General features: G+C 40.7%; 1 protein-coding gene across 1 annotated transcript in view; it reads left to right on the forward strand.

Moving 5' to 3' along the window:
* Positions 1-23,199, forward strand: part of l(2)k05819 (transmembrane protein 94-like protein l(2)k05819) — a 429,313-nt gene that overhangs the window by 28,374 nt on the left and 377,740 nt on the right. Inside the window, exon 4 of the mRNA XM_070098525.1 lies at positions 22,115-22,237. Within this exon, the coding sequence (XP_069954626.1) occupies positions 22,115-22,237 (123 nt within the window). The remainder of the gene's footprint in view (positions 1-22,114; positions 22,238-23,199) is intronic.

The following is a 23,199-nucleotide window of genomic DNA, read 5'->3' on the forward strand; positions in this document are numbered from 1 at the left end:
AAATAATTTTTTTTTCGAATATTTGGCAACATAGACTGACAGTTTCAGAGAGGGGCCTGAAACAGTCAAAGGGTTAAAAAATGTTTATTACTATTGTTCAATAATATGTATATATATGTTCAGTAGACTTCAGGATGTACATGTTTATAGAGGGGCCACAGATATGTCAGATCACTTATTATTTGTAGCTACACTGAGAGTAAAAGGTAGATGGGATACAAGGAGAATAGAAGCATCAGGGAAGAGAGAGGTGAAGGTTTATGAACTAAAATAGGAGGCAGTTAGGGTAAGATATAAACAGCTATTGGAGGATAGATGGGCTAATGAGAGCATAGACAATGGGGTCGAAGAGGTATGGGGTAGGTTTAAAAATGTAGTGTTAGAGTGTTCAGCAGAAGTTTGTGGTTACAGGAAAGTGGGTGCGGGAGGGAAGAGGAGCGATTGGTGGAATGATGATGTAAAGAGAGTAGTAAGGGAGAAAAAGTTAGCATATGAGAAGTTTTTACAAAGTAGAAGTGATGCAAGGAGGGAAGAGTATATGGAGAAAAAGAGAGAGGTTAAGAGAGTGGTGAAGCAATGTAAAAAGAGAGCAAATGAGAGAGTGGGTGAGATGTTACCAACAAATTTTGTTGAAAATAAGAAAAAGTTTTGGAGTGAGATTAACAAGTTAAGGAAGCCTAGAGAACAAATGAATTTGTCAGTTAAAAATAGGAGAGGAGAGTTATTAAATGGAGAGTTAGAGGTATTGGGAAGATGGAGGGAATATTTTGAGGAATTGTTAAATGGTGATGAAGATAGAGAAGCAGTGATTTCATGTATAGGGCAAGGAGGAATAACATCTTGTAGGAGTGAGGAAGAGCCAGTTGTGAGTGTGGGGGAAGTTCGTGAGGCAGTAGGTAAAATGAAAGGGGGTAAGGCAGCCGGGATTGATGGGATAAAGATAGAAATGTTAAAAGCAGGTGGGGATATAGTTTTGGAGTGATTGGTGCAATTATTTAATAAATGTATGGAAGAGGGTAAGGTACCTAGGGATTGGCAGAGAGCATGCATAGTTCCTTTGTATAAAGGCAAAGGGGACAAAAGAGAGTGCAAAAATTATATTGGGATAAGTCTGTTGAGTATATCGAGTAAAGTGTATGGTAGAGTTATTATTGAAAGAATTAAGAGTAAGACGGAGAATAGGATAGCAGATGAACAAGGAGGCTTTAGGAAAGGTAGGGGGTGTGTGGACCAGGTGTTTACAGTGAAACATATAAGTGAACAGTATTTAGATAAGGCTAAAGAGGTTTTTGTGGCATTATGGATTTGGAAAAGGCATATGACAGGGTGGATAGGGGGGCAATGTGGCAGATGTTGCAGGTGTATGGTGTAGGAGGTAGGTTACTGAAAGCAGTGAAGAGTTTTTACGAGGATAGTGAGGCTCAAGTTAGAGTATGTAGGAAAGAGGGAAATTATTTCCCAGTAAAAGTAGGCCTTAGACAAGGATGTGTGATGTCACCATGGTTGTTTAATATATTTATAGATGGGGTTGTAAGAGAAGTAAATGCGAGGGTCTTGGCAAGAGGCGTGGAGTTAAAAGATGAAGAATCACACACAAAGTGGGAGTTGTCACAGTTGCTCTTTGCTGATGACACTGTGCTCTTGGAAGATTCTGAAGAGAAGTTGCAGAGGTTGGTGGATGAATTTGGTAGGGTGTGCAAAAGAAGGAAATTAAAAGTGAATACAGGAAAGAGTAAGGTTATGAGGATAACAAAAAGATTAGGTGATGAAAGATTGGATATCAGATTGGAGGGAGAGAGTATGGAGGAGGTGAATGTATTCAGATATTTGGGAGTGGACGTGTCAGCAGATGGGTCTATGAAAGATGAGGTGAATCATGGAATTGATGAGGGGAAAAGGGTGAGTGGTGCACTTAGGAGTCTGGAGTTTACCTGAAGTTTACCTGGAGAGAGTTCTGGGGGTCAACGCCCCCGCGGCCTGGTCTGTGACCAGGCCTCCTGGTGGATCAGAGCCTGATCAACCAGGCTGTTGCTGCTGGCTGCATGCAAACCAACGTACGAGCCACAGCCCGGCTGGTCAGGAACCGACTTTAGGTGCTTGTCCAGTGCCAGCTTGAAGACTGCCAGGGGTCTGTTGGTAATCCCCCTTATGTATGCTGGGAGGCAGTTGAACAGTCTCGGGCCCCTGACACTTATTGTATGGTCTCTTAACGTGCTAGTGACACCCCTGCTTTTCATTGGGGGGATGTTGCATCGTCTGCCAAGTCTTTTGCTTTCGTAGTGAGTGATTTTCGTGTGCAAGTTCGGTACTAGTCCCTCTAGGATTTTCCAGGTGTATATAATCATGTATCTCTCCCGCCTGCATTCCAGGGAATACAGTTTTAGGAACCTCAAGCGCTCCCAGTAATTGAGGTGTTTTATCTCCGTTATGCGCGCCGTGAAGGTTCTCTGTACATTTTCTAGGTCAGCAATTTCACCTGCCTTGAAAGGTGCTGTTAGTGTGCAGCAATATTCCAGCCTAGATAGAACAAGTGACCTGAAGAGTGTCATCATGGGCTTGGCCTCCCTAGTTTTGAAGGTTCTCATTATCCATCCTGTCATTTTTCTAGCAGATGCGATTGATACAATGTTATGGTCCTTGAAGGTGAGATCCTCCGACATGATCACTCCCAGGTCTTTGACGTTGGTGTTTCGCTCTATTTTGTGGCCAGAATTTGTTTTGTACTCTGATGAAGATTTAATTTCCTCATGTTTACCATATCTGAGTAATTGAAATTTCTCATCGTTGAACTTCATATTGTTTTCTGCAGCCCACTGAAAGATTCGGTTGATGTCCGCCTGGAGCCTTGCAGTGTCTGCAATGGAAGACACTGTCATGCAGATTCGGGTGTCATCTGCAAAGGAAGACACGGTGCTGTGGCTGACATCCTTGTCTATGTCGGATATGAGGATGAGGAACAAGATGGGAGCGAGTACTGTGCCTTGTGGAACAGAGCTTTTCACCGTAGCTGCCTCGGACTTTACTCTGTTGACGACTACTCTCTGTGTTCTGTTAGTGAGGAAATTATAGATCCATCGACCGACTTTTCCTGTTATTCCTTTAGCACGCATTTTGTGCGCTATTACGCCATGGTCACACTTGTCGAAGGCTTTTGCAAAGTTTGTATATATTACATCTGCATTCTTTTTATCTTCTAGTGCATTTAGGACCTTGTCGTAGTGATCCAATAGTTGAGACAGACAGGAGCGACCTGCTCTAAACCCATGTTGCCCTGGGTTGTGTAACTGATGGGTTTCTAGATGGGTGGTGATCTTGCTTCTTAGGACCCTTTCAAAGATTTTTATGATATGGGATGTTAGTGCTATCGGTCTGTAGTTCTTTGCTGTTGCTTTACTGCCCCCTTTGTGGAGTGGGGCTATGTCTGTTGTTTTTAGTAACTGTGGGACGACCCCTGTGTCCATGCTCCCTCTCCATAGGATGGAAAAGGCTCGTGATAGGGGCTTCTTGCAGTTCTTGATGAACACGGAGTTCCATGAGTCTGGCCCTGGGGCAGAGTGCATGGGCATGTCATTTATCACCTGTTCGAAGTCATTTGGCGTCAGGATAACATCGGATAGGCTTGTGTTAACCAAATTTTGTGGCTCTCTCATAAAAAATTCATTTTGATCTTCGACTCTCAGTCTGGTTAGCGGCTTGCTAAAAACTGAGTCATATTGGGACTTGAGTAGCTCACTCATTTCCTTGCTGTCATCTGTGTAGGACCCATCTTGTTTAAGTAGGGGCCCAATACTGGATGTTGTTCTCGACTTTTTTTGGCATAGGAGAAGAAATACTTTGGGTTTCTTTCGATTTCATTTATGGCTTTTAGTTCTTCCCGCGATTCCTGACTCCTATAAGATTCCTTTAGCTTGAGTTCGATGCTTGCTATTTCTCTGACCAGTGTCTCCCTACGCATTTCAGAAATATTGACCTCTTTTAGCCGCTCTGTTATTCTTTTCCGTCGCCTGTAAAGGGAGCGCCTGTCTCTTTCTATTTTACATCTACTCCTCCTTTTTCTTAGAGGAATAAGCCTTGTGCAAACATCGAGTGCCACCGAGTTAATCTGTTCTAGGCATAAGTTGGGGTCTGTGTTGCTTAGTATATCTTCCCAGCTTATATCGGTTAGGACTTGGTTTACTTGGTCCCGCTTTATGTTTTTGTTATTGAAGTTGAATTTGGTGAATGCTCCCTCGTGACTAGTCTCATTATGTCTGTCTGGGGCTCCACGCATACATGTCTGAACCTCAATTATGTTGTGATCTGAGTATATTGTTTTTGATATGGTGACATTTCTTATCAGATCATCATTGTTAGTGAAGATGAGGTCTAGTGTATTCTCCAGTCTAGTAGGCTCTATTATTTGCTGGTTTAAATTGAATTTTGTGCAGAGATTTAAAGGCTCGTGTGAGTGTGAGTTTTCATCAGAGCTGCCTCCTGGTGTTATTACTGCAACAATATTATTTGCTATATTCCTCCATTTTAGGTGCCTTAAGTTGAAATCCCCCAGGAGCAAGATGTTGGGTGCAGGAGCTGGAAGATTTTCCAGACAGTGGTCAATTTTTAACAGCTGTTCCTGGAATTGCTGGTATGTTGCATCCGGAGGCTTGTAGACTGCCACAATGACTAGGTTTTGGTTCTCGACCTTTACTGCTAAAACTTCCACTACATCATTTGAGGCATTTAGCAGTTCTGTGCAAACAAGTGACTCTGCAATGTACAGGCCAACCCCCCCCTTTTGCCTGTTCACTCTGTCACATCTGTATAGGTTGTAACCTGGGATCCATATTTCGTTGTCCAAGTGATCCTTTATGTGGGTCTCAGTGAAAGCCGCGAAGATTGCCTTTGCCTCTGCAAGCAGTCCACGGATGAAAGGTATTTTGTTGTTTGTTGCTGGCTTTAGACCCTGTATATTTGCAAAGAAGAATGTCATCGGACTGGTGGTATTGTTGGTACTGGGGGGGGGGATTTTTTTTCCGGCATTAGTATCTGTATCTGTTGGTTTGGAGTGGAGGCCATCGACTGTGGTTCCACTCCAGGAATGACTGGATTTGGTGTACAATTTCTGCCATTTCCTGCCAGTTTTTTTTCCTTCCTGGTACTAAAAAACCTCTCCCTCTTGAGTGGCTGTGGCTACCCAGGTTTTCCCATGGCCTGGATGTTTTGTATCTTTTTGTACCCTTTAGATGGTGTGCCTGGCAATTTAAGTTATAGCACAGTCTTTCCTGTACCGAAGAGGTACACATTTCAGGGTGAAAAAGCTTACAGGAAATGAGTTTGCATTTTCCTGTTGTCATATGGGCATGGCATTTTCTAGGGTGGTCATAGTTGCACGTCCTGTCTGTTTTTCCAGATTTCCCATGTCTGCAGATACCAAGTGCATAGTATGTGCACAGGCTTGGTTTCCGTTTGCCTTGGATTTCTGTGACTGTATTCCCTGTTGGTGCATGTTTCCCTGTCTTATTCCTATCTTCCCTAGCACCAACAATGGAGCTCCCACCAGTTGTTTTTGGTAATATATCCTCACTATAGCTATTGGAGTCCTCTTGTTTGCTATTTCCTGTGGTATTTCTAGTTTGCAATATTGGTTTTATCTTATCTTTGACTACACTTGTTTCCCCACTATGGCTCCTGTCTGTGGAGACAAAGAACTTTGTCCTTTGAGGCAAAGAGGGGAATGTATGAGAGTATAGTTTTACCAATGCTCTTATATGGGTGTGAAGCATAGGTGATGAATGTTGCAGCGAGGAGAAAGCTGGAGGCAGTGTAGATGTCATGTCTGAGGGCAATGTGTGGTGTGAATATAATGCAGAGAATTCGTAGTTTGGAAGTTAGGAGGAGGTGCGGGATTACCAAAACTGTTGTCCAGAGGGCTGAGGATGGGTTATTGAGGTGGTTCGGACATGTAGAGAGAATGGAGCGAAACGGAATGACTTCAAGAGTGTATCAGTCTAGTGGAAGGAAGGCGGGGTAGGGGTCGGCCTAGGAAAGGTTGGAGGGAGGGGGTGAAGGAGGTTTTGTGTGCGAGGGGCTTGGACTTCCAGCAGGCATGCGTGAACGTGTTTGATAGGAGTAAATGGAGACAAATGGTTTTTAATTCTTGACGTGCTGTTGGAGTGTGAGCAAAGCAACATTTATGAAGGGGTTCAGGGAAACCGGCAGGCCGGACTTGAGTCTGGAGATGGGAAGTACAGTGCCTGCACTCTGAAGGAGGGGTGTTAATGTTGCAGTTTAAAAACTGTAGTGTAAAGCACCCTTTTGGCAAAACAGTGATGGAGTGAATGATGGTGAAAGGTTTTCTTTTTCGGGCCACCCTGCCTTGGTGGGAATCGGCCAGTTTGTTAATAATAATAATAATGTTCAGTCAATGGATACATTCCTAGTACTGCTGCAGCTTGTGGAATTCTTGGAAACATGGGTGTATGCACAATGGTGTTTTGCACTTCTCACTCATAAAACGAGTGTCTCTGCATTTTTGTGGGCGTTGTGGGGTATGTGCACAGACATAACTCCTCTTCTGACCATTTTTCTTGAAAGTAGTAGGAGGCAGTGGTATGGGGTAGTGATCACCAGGCCTCAGACGAGAGGGCATGTGTTGGTAATTTCGTGGGCACTGGTCTGTTTGCAGGCTTTGCTCCTTGGTACTTGAATATTATTTGTCTGATGACTGACAAACAAAATTCAGGATATTTGGGTTTGTTTTTGATCTTCAACTTATACATATTATAAGCATTCAGCATGGAAATGTCAAGAAGATGGAAAAAGAATTTTATGTACCACTTATAACTCTTGCAAACACAATCAGCAAACCCAATCTGCATGTCACATTTGTCCACAAAGCACATACTGAGGTTGCAGTCCATCACAGCTGCAGGTCTTACAATTGGTTCATTGGTCTTTCTATTCTGCTTGCCAGTGTCTACCATTTCGTATCGGTGAACTGATGTTAACATTGTGACATCACGTTTTTCATGCCACCAAAATTCCATGATATCACCTGAACTTCACCTCTACGAGTGCCTGCGTCGAACCTAGGCATATGTTTATGATTTCCACGCACTGAGCCACACACGTCTGTCATGTTCACTCACAAGAAATCACTTAGTGAGTGGCTTGTGTACCAGTTATCAGTACACAGTATATAAAATATGCCCCTTACCAAGATATGGTTCCATCATTGTTCTAACCACATCACCAGAGATACCCAGTAATTTCCTGGTATCTTGCAATATACAGTGGACCCCCGCCTTACGATATTAATCCGTTCCTGAGAGCTCATCGTATGCCGAAATTATCGTTAGCCGGATTAATTTTCCCCATAACAAATAATGGAAATCCAATTAATCCATTCCTGACACCCCAAAGTATGAAAAAAAAAAAATTTTACCACATGAAATATTAATTTTAATACACACAAACTGAAGAAGACATGCACAATTACTACTCTACTAAGAATAGAATACATGACACTTACCTTTATTGAAGATCTGGTGATGATTAATGGGATGGGAGGAGGGGAGAGAGTGGAAGTTATTGTTTAGAAGGGGAATCCCCTTCCATACTATATTATGTTTGGTAGCAGACCAGGAGATGCACAAATTAACATTAAGATCGACAACACTCTAATAACCAGACATAATGAGGGCAAATTCCTAGGCCTATAACTTGACAACAACCTGAATTTCAGCACCCATATCCAACACATAACCAAAAAAGTATCCAAAACAGTTGGGATCCTCTCCAAGATACGATACTACGTGCCACAAAATGCCCTTCTCACACTATACCACTCACTTATTTATCCATACCTCACCTATGCTATTTGTGCTTGGGGATCAACTGCAGCAACACACCTAAAGCCAATAATAACCCAACAAAAAGCTCCAGTTTACCTGGAGTTTACCTGGAGAAAGTTCCGGGGGTCAACGCCCCCGCGGCCCGGTCTGTGACCAGGCCTACTGGTGGATCAAAGCCTGATCAACCAGGCTGTTGCTGCTGGCTGCACGCAAACCAACATACGAGCCACAGCCCGGCTGATCAGGAACTGACTTTAGGTGCTTGTCCAGTGCCAGCTTGAAGACTGCCAGGAGTCTGTTGGTAATCCCCCTTATGTGTGCTGGGAGGCAGTTGAACAGTCTCGGGCCCCTGACACTTATTGTATGGTCTCTTAACGTGCTAGTGACACCCCTGCTTTTCATTGGGGGGATGGTGCATCGTCTGCCAAGTCTTTTGCTTTTGTAGTGAGTGATTTTCGTGTGCAAGTTCGGTACTAGTCCCTCTAGGATTTTCCAGGTGTATATAATCATGTATCTCTCCCTCCTGCGTTCCAAGGAATACAGGTTTAGGAACCTCAAGCACTCCCAGTAATTGAGGTGTTTTATCTCCGTTATGCGCGCCGTGAAAGTTCTCTGTACATTTTCTAGGTCGGCAATTTCACCTGCCTTGAAAGGTGCTGTTAGTGTGCAGCAATATTCCAGCCTAGATATAACAAGTGACCTGAAGAGTGTCATCATGGGCTTGGCCTCCCTAGTTTTGAAGGTTCCCATTATCCATCCTGTCATTTTTCTAGCAGATGCAATTGATACAATGTTATGGTCCTTGAAGGTGAGGTCCTTGAAGGTGAAATCCCATCCCTGGCAACACACCCCCCCACTCTTCATAGATCTAAACTTACTCCCTGTTCAGTACATCCACACTTACTACTGTGCAATCTACATCTACAGGACCTTAAACTCCAATATCAACCTTGACCTAAAACGCTTTCTTGATAGTTGTGACAGAACCCACAGGCATAACACCAGACACAAACATCTCTACGACATTCCCCATGTCCGACTAAACCTTTACAAAAATTCAATGTATGTCAAAGGCCCTAAAATCTGGAACACCCTACCTGAGAACTCTAGAACTGCAGACACATTCATCACCTTCAAAACTACCATTAGAAAACATCTTATCTCCCTGATAAACCCCATCAACTAACTACACAAATACCACCTGGTGGTTCAAACTTACACTCACTCACCCATTTGACCATAAACAGAAATATTAATCTCAATCTTAAAATAATGAATCCTATGATACTCCAATACTGAAACTACGTACTGTGCCAAAACAAAAGCATTCACATTGCTAAACTCACAAACTAGTATTTAGTCACTTAGCCATAATACCAACTTACCTCATAATTTGTAATATTTTAAAATAAAGAATTAAACTAAGTCTGCCCGAAATGCCTAGCCATGCTAGGCATTCTAGTGGTACACTCTGTAATCATTATTTAACCCTTTGACTGTCGCGGTCGTATATATACGTCATAGGAGATACCGTGTTTGACGTATCTATACGCATAAATTCTAGCGGCTTCAAATCAAGCAGGAGAAAGCTGGTAGGCCCACATATGAGAGAATGGATCTCCATGGTCAGTGTGCACCATATAAAAAAAATCGGGGAGCCAGTGGTGAATTGTGGGAATACTATTTCAGTCGTCCTTTTTCAGCATGTCTAGCGGTAAGAAATATATGACTCCCCAGCAAATCTGGGACTCTTCTCTTCCCAAGTGATGCTCTAACACAGATGGAAGTCTCATTGAAGGTCAATTTCATGATTTCGAGGAGTTTGAGACCAAAAGCAATGGAGGAGGAGGAAGAAGAGGAGGAGGAGGAAGAAGAGGAGGAGGAAGGAAGGAGGAAGAGGAAGGAAGGAGGAAGAGGAAGGAAGGAGGAGGAAGGAGGGAGGAGGAGGAAGGAGGGAGGAGGAGGGAGGGAGGAGGAGGAAGGAGAGAGGAGGAGGAGGGAGGGAGGAGGCAGAAGGAGGGAGGTGGAGGGAGGAGGAGGAAGGAGGGAGGAGGAGGAAGGAGGAGGAGGAGGAAGAAGAAGAAGAAGAAGAAGGGGAAGAGGAGGAAGAATAGGAAGAAGAGGAATAATAATAATAATAATAATATCTAATAATAATAATATGTAATAATATGTTCCCTTGAGGCATGAAAAGAGTTCACCCCATGACAGTGACAAGATAAGGGGAGATAACATCTGATAAGAGCTGACCTTTGATGAGCGTAAACGAGGGTGGAGGGAGGGGGGCAGCTGTCTATCTGTCAAGAGCCAGGAGGAGGAGGAGGAGGAGAACGAGAAAGAGGAGGAGGAGAAGGAGAAGAAGGAGGAGAAGGAGGAGGAGGAGAAGGAGGAGGAGAAGGAGAAGGAGGAGGAGAAGAAGGAGGAGAAGAAGGAGAAGGAGGAGGAGAAGAAGGAGAAGGAGGAGGAGAAGGAGAAGGAGGAGGAGAAGGAGAAGAAGGAGGAGGAGAAGGAGGAGGAGGAGGAGGAGGAGAAGAAGGAGGAGGAGAAGGAGAAGTAGGAGGAGAAGGAGGAGGAGAAGGAGAAGGAGAAGGAGGAGGAAGAGGAGAAGGAGGAGGAGGAGGAGAAGATGACGACGAACAAACATTTGTCTGTCTATCTATTTGTCTGTCTGCCAAGCTCCCTGTCTATCTGTCTAGCTCTGTCTCAGAGAGAGCCACAAGACTGTGTCATGATCACGTTTACTCACATCTTCAAGCAGAGTATAGCACTTTGTCTGGATTTTTTGGGTTATCCTAGGTAATTTACACTATGTATACTTGTATTTATGTGTACCTTTGAGACAGAGATAGACAGACAGAGAGAAAGAGAGAGACAGATTGAAAGAGATAGAATGAGGGAGACAGATTGAAAGAGATAGAATGAGGGAGAAAGATAATTAGATAGAATGGAGGGGAAGCAGCATCCGACCCCATTGTTTTGACAGGCGGTAGGGGGAGTGAGTAATGAGACAATATGTCATTTTGACAGCTGCCCACTCCTGACTCAAAACAATTATAAGCCACACACTCGCACACAAGACAAGCTTGCTGAAGGGTGATAATAGCAGTTTTATGAAAGTATCTAGTGACTATATATGTGTATATATATTATAGAAACCAGAAGCAAGAAGGGAAGGCAGGAATGAAGGAAGGACTAGATGAAAGGAAGGAAAAAAGTAAGGAAGGACAGATGAAGGAATGTAGGAAGAGAGGTGGAATGCCCTCCAGGTAGCCTCCAGGTAGGAAAGGAATGAAGGAAATTAAGAAGGAAGGAATGATGACACACGACCATTTACCTAGGATAACTACATAACACAACTGCCTGCTAATACTTTGAAGAAAACTGCTCAGACGAGGTGTTTTGTCTTTGCACATAAAAAAAAAACTTCCACAAAAATGCACACACACTGATTTTATGTGTGAGGAATGTAAAACACCATTGTGTATGACACCATGTTTTATGTGTGAGGAATGTAAAACACCATTGTGTATGACACCATGTTTTATGTGTGAGAGTGTAAAACACCACTGTGTATGACACCATGTTTTATGTGTGAGAGTGTAAAACACCATTGTGTATGACACCATGTTTTATGTGTGAGTGTAAAACACCACTGTGTATGACACCATGTTTTATGTGTGAGGAGTGTAAAACACCACTGTGTATGACACCATGTTTTATGTGTGAGAGTGTAAAACACCATTGTGTATGACACCATGTTTTATGTGTGAGAGTGTAAAACACCACTGTGTATGACACCATGTTTTATGTGTGAGAGTGTAAAACACCATTGTGTATGACACCATGTTTTATGTGTGAGAGTGTAAAACACCACTGTGTATGACACCATGTTTTATGTGTGAGAGTGTAAAACACCACTGTGTATGACACCATGTTTTATGTGTGAGAGTGTAAAACACCACTGTGTATGACACCATGTTTTATGTGTAAGAGTGTAAAACACCACTGTGTATGACACCATGTTTTATGTGTGAGGAGTGTAAAACACCACTGTGTATGACACCATGTTTTATGTGTGAGGAGTGTAAAACACCACTGTGTATGACACCATGTTTTATGTGTGAGGAGTGTAAAACACCACTGTGTATGACACCATGTTTTATGTGTGAGGAGTGTAAAACACCACTGTGTATGACACCATGTTTTATGTGTGAGGAGTGTAAAACACCACTGTGTATGACACCATGTTTTATGTGTGAGGAGTGTAAAACACCACTGTGTATGACACCATGTTTTATGTGTGAGAGTGTAAAACACCATTGTGTATGACACCATGTTTTATGTGTGAGAGTGTAAAACACCACTGTGTATGACACCATGTTTTATGTGTGAGAGTGTAAAACACCATTGTGTATGACACCATGTTTTATGTGTGAGAGTGTAAAACACCACTGTGTATGACACCATGTTTTATGTGTGAGAGTGTAAAACACCACTGTGTATGACACCATGTTTTATGTGTGAGAGTGTAAAACACCACTGTGTATGACACCATGTTTTATGTGTGAGAGTGTAAAACACCACTGTGTATGACACCATGTTTTATGTGTAAGAGTGTAAAACACCACTGTGTATGACACCATGTTTTATGTGTGAGGAGTGTAAAACACCTCTGTGTATGACACCATGTTTTATGTGTGAGGAGTGTAAAACACCACTGTGTATGACACCATGTTTTATGTGTGAGGAGTGTAAAACACCACTGTGTATGACAACATGTTTCACAGAGTTCCACAAGCTGCAGAACTTCTAGGAATATGTTCAGTGACTGTATATTGGTATATATATTATAGAACAATAGTAATAAACAATTTTTTGTATTGTTTGTTTTTGTAAACAAGTTTTGTAAACAATATATTGATAATTATGTTTGTGTGCTTATTGTGTTGTATACAACGAGTGTATATATGTACATTGCACCTTACTTTGGTCTCATAGGCCACATAAGTTAGGTGAAAAAATAAAATAGTGAAAAAAACAACAAACCTTCAAATACAAGTAAACTAAAGTTTACCGGGTGAGCGGCAGTCGCCGCTGTTGCCATACGCGGCTCATTTTCTGCAAACTTCATGCCTCTATATCTGGGTAAGTACTGATGGGAAAAAAATTTTTTGGGGACTAAAACAATCAGAAAAATAATCTTAACATTTTCATAAGAAAAAATATTTTTTTTTTTTTTCGAATATTTTGCGACACCAGGAGACACTTCAGGATTGGGCCTTTCGACAGTCAAAGGGTTAACTACATGTAAACCACACAACAACCAAATTCTGTAAATTCAACATTGTAATCTTTATAGAGAATAAACTTTGAATTTGAATTAGGGCTTGAGGTAGCAAGTCCTTTTCTGGGGTTACTTCCCTTCTTCTTTTAATGCCACTAGGACCAGTTTGAGAGTCACTGGACCTCTGTCGCACAAGAAATCTGTCCATAGAGCTCTGTACCTCCCGTTCCTTTAAGACTTAACTAAAATGGGCCATAACATTGTCATTGTACAGGATGCCAACATGGCTTGCAGTAGCTGTGTCAGGGTGATTTTCATCCATAAAGGTTTGCAGTTCAACCCATGTTGCACACATTTCCTTAATCTCTTTTTTCAATTCCATACTAATTCTCGCCCTTTTTACCACAGGGATGGCACTAGAAGCTTTCTTGGGGTCCATGGTGACTTATTTTGCAGTTACAAGCACTAAAAACACTATGATAATGTGAAATGCACCTAATGTATGTGTAGATGTGACCGCACTGGCTGACTTGTAAACACTGGCGCTGAGGCAAGTGGCCCGGACGAATCACATGAGGCGAGTTTTTTTTTATCATGAGGCAAGGCAAAATTTTTGCGTTCAAATGCTTCGTATGGCGGATTTAACGTAACACGATGCGTTCGTAAGGCGGGGGTCCACTGTATTACTGCCAGTGTACACAATTACACCTACCATCCAACTTAAAACCTGCTCAACATATGACCACTCAACTTAAGACCATGTTTTTTATGCCAAATTTCTGGGAAATAAACAACTATTTGTATTGTACACAGTGTTTATCCTAAACCTTATAGTATAAAAAGCAGTACTAACAGCATAAAAAGTAAAGTAAAAAATGAATTACCAAAATAAAACAATAAAATAAAGTCATTACAAAAATGTGATGTTGATATTCAGTAGTAAATTTCGACTTACGTCCATTTTGGCTTATGACCGGTTGGTCGGAACCGAACTCAATTGTAAGCCGGATGGTAGGTGTATATCCAAAACCAGACCACTTTTGCAAACACACAGTATAAATAACTTTATACCAAAGCGTTTCCTCTTGCTTGGTATATACTGCTTGAACGACAGTCTGCCTTTGAACAAAATCAAAGACTCACCAATAACAAGCTTCCTGAAGGGATAAAAATACATACAGCACTTTTGTTTCAGGTACATGAACACATTCCTGATCTTACATAACCTGTCACTTTTGTCAGGCTTGTTTTGTCTGAAAAGTGTAGCATACGTAACATTAGCACAAATCGATTCACTGGTATAATGTCATCAAAAGTTGGGGTTGAAATCAGGCAGTCTGTCGACCAGTATGTGTTGACACTGTGCTTATACACATGTGGCATAAGCATTATTGTGGCAAACAAAAGATACATCTCTGCCACAGTTGTGTCCTTCCATTGGTATAGCCATGACCTTGGTGAAAGAATTTTGTTTGCCATGGTGTACTCGAAGTATGTATTGCTTTCCCCTTACAATAATGTCCATCAGAGGTTCTTCGAAGAATAACTGAAAGCATTCCAGTTCAGTGGCGTTGTTCCCAAGTGTACATGATGGCCGTATCCCACTTTGTATTTCATCATAGTGATGGGGATTGGGAACAAAATTGTCACTTTGCTGCCAATCCTGGATGTGGTCTGCTGGTGGGTACTGGATATTTACAGGTGGTTGTGGTTGTGAAGGTTGTGGTTGTACAGGTTGTGGTTGTGGGAGTGTGGGGGTGGTTGAGGGTGGTCATGGCTGTGCTGAGTTAGCAGCGTGAGTAGTAGCATGGCTCGCTGCTGGTGCCACATGGCTCATGTCGCCACCGTCACCACCACCTGCTGCCCCATGCACATTATTCATCCCTATTGTAACAATATCGTCAACTTCACTATCAGTTCATGGTGTAGGGTAACAGGATGTACTCCAAGATTTACTCTTCCCCTTGGAACAGCATATGGCACACTACCAGAACGCTTGCTGCGTCCTACATACTGCCATTTCACTGGAGAATATTCACCCTCACTGTCGCAACTAGAACTGCTTTCAATAGCTTTGAAATAACTATCACTATCACTTTCACTGCTCACATCTGAGTCTTATATATGGGCAAATAGTTTCCTCTTTCATCCTGATACAGGTGAACGTGAATGAGACTGCCCAACACCAGAGGTGAAAGGTTGTGGGTCATCTAGATTTTCATCACTAATTACGTTATCCTGGGCACTGCTTTCGGTCGCACCCTCTCCAAAACCATGAAATTCACTTTCACTGGCACTTCCATCACTGTTAGAGCTATCACTTGGGAGCAAAAGACCTCCAGTCCGCTGAGGAGTGAGGTACGTACTTCTTATTGCGAAGCATGGTGAACAAGGACTACCAAGATGGCGTTCCCACAATACACCACCAAGTCCCCGATTTTTTTCCCAGGGCGCACACCCACCACACAGACCCATTCTCTCACATGTAGGCCTACCAGCTTTCTCCCGCTTGATTTGAAGCTGCTAAAATTTATGCGTATGAATACATACGTCAAACACGATGGCTCGTAAGACATATATATACAACCGAAACAGTCAAAGGGTTAACCCTTTCAGGGTCTGAATCGTAGATCTTCGCCATGAGCTCAGCTCATACTGATAAGCTGTGAGTGGTAAATTTAGGCCTAGATATGAGAGAATACATCTATGTGGTATGTGTGCACCACATAAAACAAATCCTGCAGCACACAGTGTATAATGAGAGAAAAAAACTGGGACCATGATTTTCGATTACAACAGCGACTTTGCAGTGTTTTTTCGTATGTTTGTTATAGTTGTATTTGCAATTTCTTGGTCTCATTTGATAGAATGGAAGACATATTACAGAAATAGAGATGATTTTGATTGGTTTTAGCACAGGAAATGGCTTGCAACTGAGCTCAAAGTAGCGGAAATGTTAAATTTTTGCCGATGTTCAAGAGTAAACAAACGACCTCACACGTCTAATACACGCCAGCTGGTAGATCTATTATACATATACAATATTGCATAAAAGTAAGTCTTCTATTTTTTGGTTTGAATAAAAATTCATTATGTGAATAAAAAATCAAAATGGAATTCATTTGTAAAGCCTCAAAGCATAACTAATGAACAGAGGTAATGTTAGATTAGTGCCAGGAATACCTACATTGTTTATTCTGGATCCTGTTTTGAAATTGGAATATTTTGAACTTTGTGTTAAATTGGCCAAATTACCAATTTCCGATCACTTTATTTTGTAGTTGAAACAGTTGACTTGGCGATTTCTTGTGCTCAGTCGATAGAAGAGAAGCAATACTAGTGAAATAGCTAAGAATTTGGTCGACTGGAATGATGTAATTGGCCTAAAATTAGAGTCAAAGTCGGCAAAATCGCCGAATCGTAAATATCGGTGACACATCACAATTCACAAGAGCATAATTTCGTCAGTTTTCCATCAAATTTCGTACTTTTTGTTTTATTACCTTCAGAAAAAGATTCTCTACCATTTCATAAGAAAAAATAACAATTTTTTTTTTTAAATTCTTTGACACTGGTACACTCTTTGAAATTTGGCCTCTGGACCCTGAAAGGGTTAATAAAGGGAAGATGTATGGGCAAGTCTCCTGACTCTTTTGATTCTTAATCCTTGCCTTATTGATCAGCTTGTCAGTGTTGTAGACCATGAGTGCAGTGATACTTGTCTGACACAGCAACACTGTAGAATATTGGAACTGATAATATGTTCTACAGTGCTATTGCTAGCCTCAGGTCCAACTCTTGGACATGACCTCCTTCCACTATTGGATCTTCACCTGTGGTGATGTCAACTACTGGCAGTAGTACAGTATATATCTCCATCCTCATGTTTTGGCTTTAGCTTTATCAGGGTTGTGGGAGTTAACAGTAACGATACAATCTTTCGTGACCAGCAGACGAATGATCAGATCTTTAACAGTTGTGAGGTCTACTCTGAGGTTATGTTTCCCAGTCTGTATTGTAGAGAAGATACACAAGACTTACAGCTGATTTCGTTCCAGCATAAGTAAATTACAATTGGGCAGAGACAAGTTATACTCTTGGAGGAAAGAATTTCCTAAGGAGAAACATATAATGGAAGGGGGAAGACTCCCCAAAATTAAATATAGGGCTATCATATATAATGTAGAAAGCAAGAGAACTTTGTGATATTTACATTTTTTGAACATTTCAGTAAGCCTTTTTTCATCTGCATTCTATTTCTGTGTTTCACTATTGTTTTAATCCTCAGCAGGACATTTAAATAAAGAATGTTAGCATCTGCAGTCATCATTTACATGTATTATTTTGCCTTAGACAGTATTGGCTAGTATCTTAAATGCTCACATAATGTTTTTTACATTTTAACCCTTTCAGGGTCGGTGCCATAATATTATGGCTTTGAAGCCAGTGTCTGTCCTGTAATATGCCAAAATTCTAGCTGCTTTAAATCTTCCAGGAGAAAGCTGATAGGCCTTCATATGAGAGAATTGGTCTGCATGGTCAGTGTGTGCAGTATAAAAAAGAATCCTACATCAAGCAATGCATAATGAGAAAAAGAACACTGCGATCATGTTTTTAGTTTAACCTGTAAACGGTCCAAATGTATTTATACATCCTCTCGTGCAGCGCCCCGAATATTTTGAAAAAAAAAAAAAATTATAGAAATAAAGAGCACATTTTTCTAAGTGTTATAGGATAAAGAACAAAATTTAGGGTCAGTACTTACTAAGATATGAGGTCAGGAAGTTGGCACTGGATGCTCACCTGACAGCAACATCGGGTCCTGCCGCGTGCAGAAGTGTTGCCGATATAACCCTTTTTCTTGTTTATATATTTTATACAATTTTTATGTTCTGATAATTACAGTTTATAGTAGTTCTTGTGATTTAATAGCCAGTCTTTGTTCTGACACTAATATTAGGTATTGAAATTGTACTCAGATTGTGACAAACACACTGACAGGTGGACATTTACACCTGCCTTGGTCATTTACTATTGTCTAGGAATAGTATATATGAAGTAGAAGTATTCATAGGTCCCAGCAATGTTTTAGACATGCTGGAGTATATATGAAACTTCTTGAAGCATCGTGTTTATGATGAGTGTCACTTACCTGCTGACAGGGTAAGCAGTGGAGTGACATTTGATGATAGTGCATAGTAACAATAATAGTAATAATGATAATGATAGTGCATAATAATAATGAGTTCCTTTATCACTCCACTGCTGACAGTGGTGACATTTGCTGAGCGCTGTCTTATCTCATCACTCCGCTGATGACAGTGGTGACATTTGCTGAGCGCCGTCTTATCTTATCACTCCGCTGATGACAGTGGTGACATTTGCTGAGCGCTGTCTTATCTCATCACTCCGCTGATGACAGTGATGACATTTGCTGAGCGCCATCTTATCTTATCACTCCGCTGATGACAGTGGTGGCATTTGATGAGCGTACACTGTCTTGCTTTATTTGTTTTCGCTGTTACACATGAACATGTCTGTCTGTCTAGCTCTCTGTCTGTGTGTCTGTCTTTCTGTCTGCCTGTGTCTCCCTCTTGGTCTGCTTGTCTCTCTTCTCTCAGAGAGTTGCTCATGAACCAACTGGTATTACACACGATCACTATCTACAAGCACAGTATAGCACTTCGTCTGGATTTTTTGGGTTATCCTAGGTAATTTACACTATGTATAATTGTATTTATGTATGTGTTCCTGTGAGATAGAGACAGAGAGATAGACAGAGATAGATACAGACAGATGGAGATAGAGACAGCCAATCAGCCAGTCAGGTGGCCAGCCAGCCTGCCGAACACGTTTACACATTCTGGAATTGTTTCTTTTTACTTAGGGCATAGGTTATAGGACGTTCTGGCAGGATGATTACCAGTGGTACCAAAATTGAAAAGGTGTTGCACAAATGTTGCACATGGGTTATTATCAAAGTTTTTTATATTTCCACGACCACTGTGGCCACATCCACCTCAAAGCCACTAAACTTGGGGTCAACATCACTTTCCTCATAAAAGGGAGTGTTAATACAACACGACGTCAGTGAATCCTTGATTTTTTCTGCGCTGTTTGCTCTAGCTGGTGCTCAGTTGAACTGGTGCTCCCACAAGGTACTAAGTGGTCCCAGATTTTTTTAATACTGTGCACACCAAGTGGTAAGACCCATTCTATTCTTACCAGGCATCTCAGGCCAATCGTGCCAAATTTAGAGGCAGGAAAAATAAAACGTAAATATATGTTTGGGGCGCTAGTGGTAAGAACATATAGTACAGGAAGGCCCCGCTTTACGGCGTTTCACTTTATGGCGTTCCGCTAATACGGACATTTCAAATTATGACCAAAACTCGCTATACGGCTCCCCCCACCTGACTTTCTAATACAGTCACCATGCCCCACCCTGTTTGTTTACATTCTCCATGAGCTCAGTAAGCACTAAGTCTCTCCATTTTGTCTGGAAACTCCAAAATTTCAAATGTTTTTAAAAGTTATTTCATATTTTATATATACTCTGATAATTATACTTATGTATACCTGTACCTAAATAAACTTACATACTGTGCTGGCATGCAGGTACACATTAAAATTGGTAAGTGTCTTATGTCTCCAGACGTCATATTAGTAATGATAATAATAATCATCGAGTCATTTAAATGTCGTATATTACGTTAATATACACATTTTCATTAATCCATCCATGATATTTTTTTCAAAATTATATAATAAACACGATGCATAACATATAAATAAGATAAATACACCCCACAGTAGAATAAATAAACATAAATGTGAGATGTGGTAGCAGACGACTTGCACAAGTGACGCCATATTAGAAATGATAATAATAATAACAATACTCACCGAGTCTCATTAAATGTCGTATATTACGGTAATATACACATTTTCATTAATCCATCCATGATATTTTTTTCAAAATTATATAATAAACACGATGCATAACATATAAATAAGATAAATACACCCCACAGTAGAATAAATAAACATAAATGTGAGATGTGGTAGCAGACGACTTGCACAAGTGATGCCATATTAGAAATGATAATAATAATAACAATACTCACCGAGTCTCATTAAATGTCGTATATTACGTTAATATACACATTTTCATTAATCCATCCATGATATTTTTTTTCAAAATTATATAATAAACACGATACATAACATAAAAAGATGATAAATACACCCCACAATAGAATAAATAAACATAAATATAAGATGTGGGAGCCACATAACTTGTACAAGTGACGGCAAGAATAACATTTTCTCTAATCTAACATAAGAGAAAATGTGTTACTGGGGTAACTGTAGAAAATTATTCCTTTCGTATGTATGTAAGTAAGTTTATTCAGGTATACACAAATACAGTTACATAGATTATCATACATAACAACATACGTGTAGAGAACCTAGGATAACCCAAAAAAGTCAGTGTGACTTATTTCCATTGCCTTCACTCAGAGCTTCATTTCTTCTCAAAATGATGTTACATGAGAATGGGAGTGTTCTTCTTTATTAATTCTACCGTATCAATGTAGAGACAACCTGTACACAATGTAACTTGTACACAAACCAGATGTGTACACTTCGTTTGTTTACAAAACTTACGTTCGCCTGGTTTGTTTACATAACTCTGCGCCTGTCCCCTCTCATGTACTCATTCTTTCTCTCTCTCATTTATTCGTTTTATCTCATTTACTTACTCCTGACCCTACATTAAAACTACAAATATTTTAAGGTAAGTAATGAGTGAACTGTATATACATTTTATCGCTCTGGGATGCTTAAATATCATAGAATAGTATGTGTGGGTGGGGTGGCCTGGTAAGGTAGCCTGGCTATTACCATACATACCACACTTGATTTCTTACAATAAATACTACTTGTCTCACCCTAGATTAAGACTATAAATATTTTAAGGTAAGTAATGAGTGCACTATGTGTGTATTGTACTTTTTTATTGTTTTTTGATGCCTGGTTCTATTGCTAACTTAATATATGTTAGTGTAAACTTGTTATCTAGTGTTTTTATGCATTTATAAGTGGAAAAAAAGGGTGTTCCACTTTACGGCGGTTTCCGCTTTACGGCGGTAGCCTGGAACCTAACCTGCCGTATAAGTGGGGCCCTCCTGTATATACATTTGGAATGTTTACGGGCTAAAACAGTGACTGTTGTGTATTTTCATATGGTTGAAATTTGTATGAAATCGGCCAAATTGCCAATTTCTGACCACTTTATTGGGTAGTTGAAATAAGTGAATGGGCAGTTTCTTGTACTCAGTTGACAGACTAGAAGGAAATAAGTTTATTCAGGTATACACAAATACAGTTACATAGAATATCATACATAGCAGTCTGTGTACAAAGGACCTAGGATAACCCAGAAAAGTCAGATAAAGTGACTTATTTCCAGTACCTGGCTTGGGCTTGCCATATATGATTTTTTGGTAAATATTTTTTTTCTCTTTTGTTTGTTGGGCTATCTCATTGAAACTTGGGCAATGTATGATGGAAAGATGCTTCTTAACCGTACAACAAAAATAAAAAAGATGGACGATAAATAAGGGAGTTCACTTCTCAGCCATTAGCCGCCTCTTTGCAGTATATTTTTGTGTGGTTTTTATGGTTGTATTCTCATTTTTCTGGACTCATTTGATAGAATGGAAGATATATTACAGAAATAGACATGATTTTAATTGCTTTCATGAAGAAAAGTACCTTGAAATTGAGCTCAAAGTAGCGGAAATGTTTGATTTTTGCCGATGTTCAATGAACTTTGTGTAAATCAAGTGTATTCTAACCTAACGACTCTGTAATCCGGCAAACTCAGTAATCCGGCACACTACAGGTCCCAGTGATGCCGGATTTGTGATGGAGGACCTGTATTTATAATTTGAAGCTTAGAACTAATGGTTGTGTATATATTTCTGCATAGGACCGAGAGTGGGAATTCCAGTTGTACAGGAGCAGCAGCCTCGATCAAGACCTCTGGACTAACTCTATACAGGCAGTCCACCGAGGACATCACCAGTCCTCATCTCTCCAAGACTCGATACCGGTAAGTTCTACAATTGAAATATTATTTTCTTAGTTTTGTAAGTTAAGCCCTATTGGATCCCTGAAGATTCAGGTACACAAGCATCAGATGCATCACTCGGGTGTCAGATGCATCACCCAAATGTCAAATGGATCACCTAAGTGTCAGAGAGATCACCCAGGTGTCAGATTTATATTTAAAGCAGATAGGAAGATAAATGTTATAAATTTAATATTACCTATTGCTTCAATTATCCAAGTTTTAACATATAAACTGGTAGTGTTTTACAGTCAGCTCTCCTGTCAAGCTTTATAGAGAGCTTACTGTACTACATTTGAGTGGTCATCTGGGCTCAGTTTTGACTTCCATAAGAAGCACATTTGAACAGTCTATTTTTTTCCATTGTGTAATCTCAAAAGTGTAATCAAATATCTGTTAAATCTTCCATTGTGTGGTGAGCCAGCAAACACATGGCATGAGTCCATTACTCATTCTTATCTCAGTGTATTAACTATGTCCAGACCTCTGCTTCAGACACGTGAAGCTAGTGTACTATTTTACTGTATACCAACAATAATGTGCACTGGTAGTATCAGCATGCCTGGTGGGCCTTGCAGATTAGGATCAAGTTATACAGGTTTCGATTTATGTGGGTGCTTGGCCCTCCTTCAACAGAAATTGGTACTTTGAGACAAATCTGTGTTAGTTGAGGATTGGGCACGTGCATCTCGCCCAATGCCACTTGTTTTCAGCTCCTGTCACCCTCAGTGTTGCATGCAATGTGCAACAGACTATGGAATATACTTCAAAAGTTTTCCCACAGCTAGGATCTTTCCAAGTCATATCAAATTGTAATAAACAGCTGTCATGAATAAAGAGAAAGATGGACAGAGGGCATGAACCGCTGTCCATAAATTGAGCGTCAGACTATCAATTTATTGACCACGGTTCGTGCCCCTTGTCTGTCCTTCTGTTTATTCTTG

This window comes from Cherax quadricarinatus, chromosome 62 (genome assembly GCF_038502225.1).
Source record: "Cherax quadricarinatus isolate ZL_2023a chromosome 62, ASM3850222v1, whole genome shotgun sequence".
Classification (NCBI taxonomy): Eukaryota; Metazoa; Arthropoda; class Malacostraca; order Decapoda; family Parastacidae; genus Cherax; species Cherax quadricarinatus.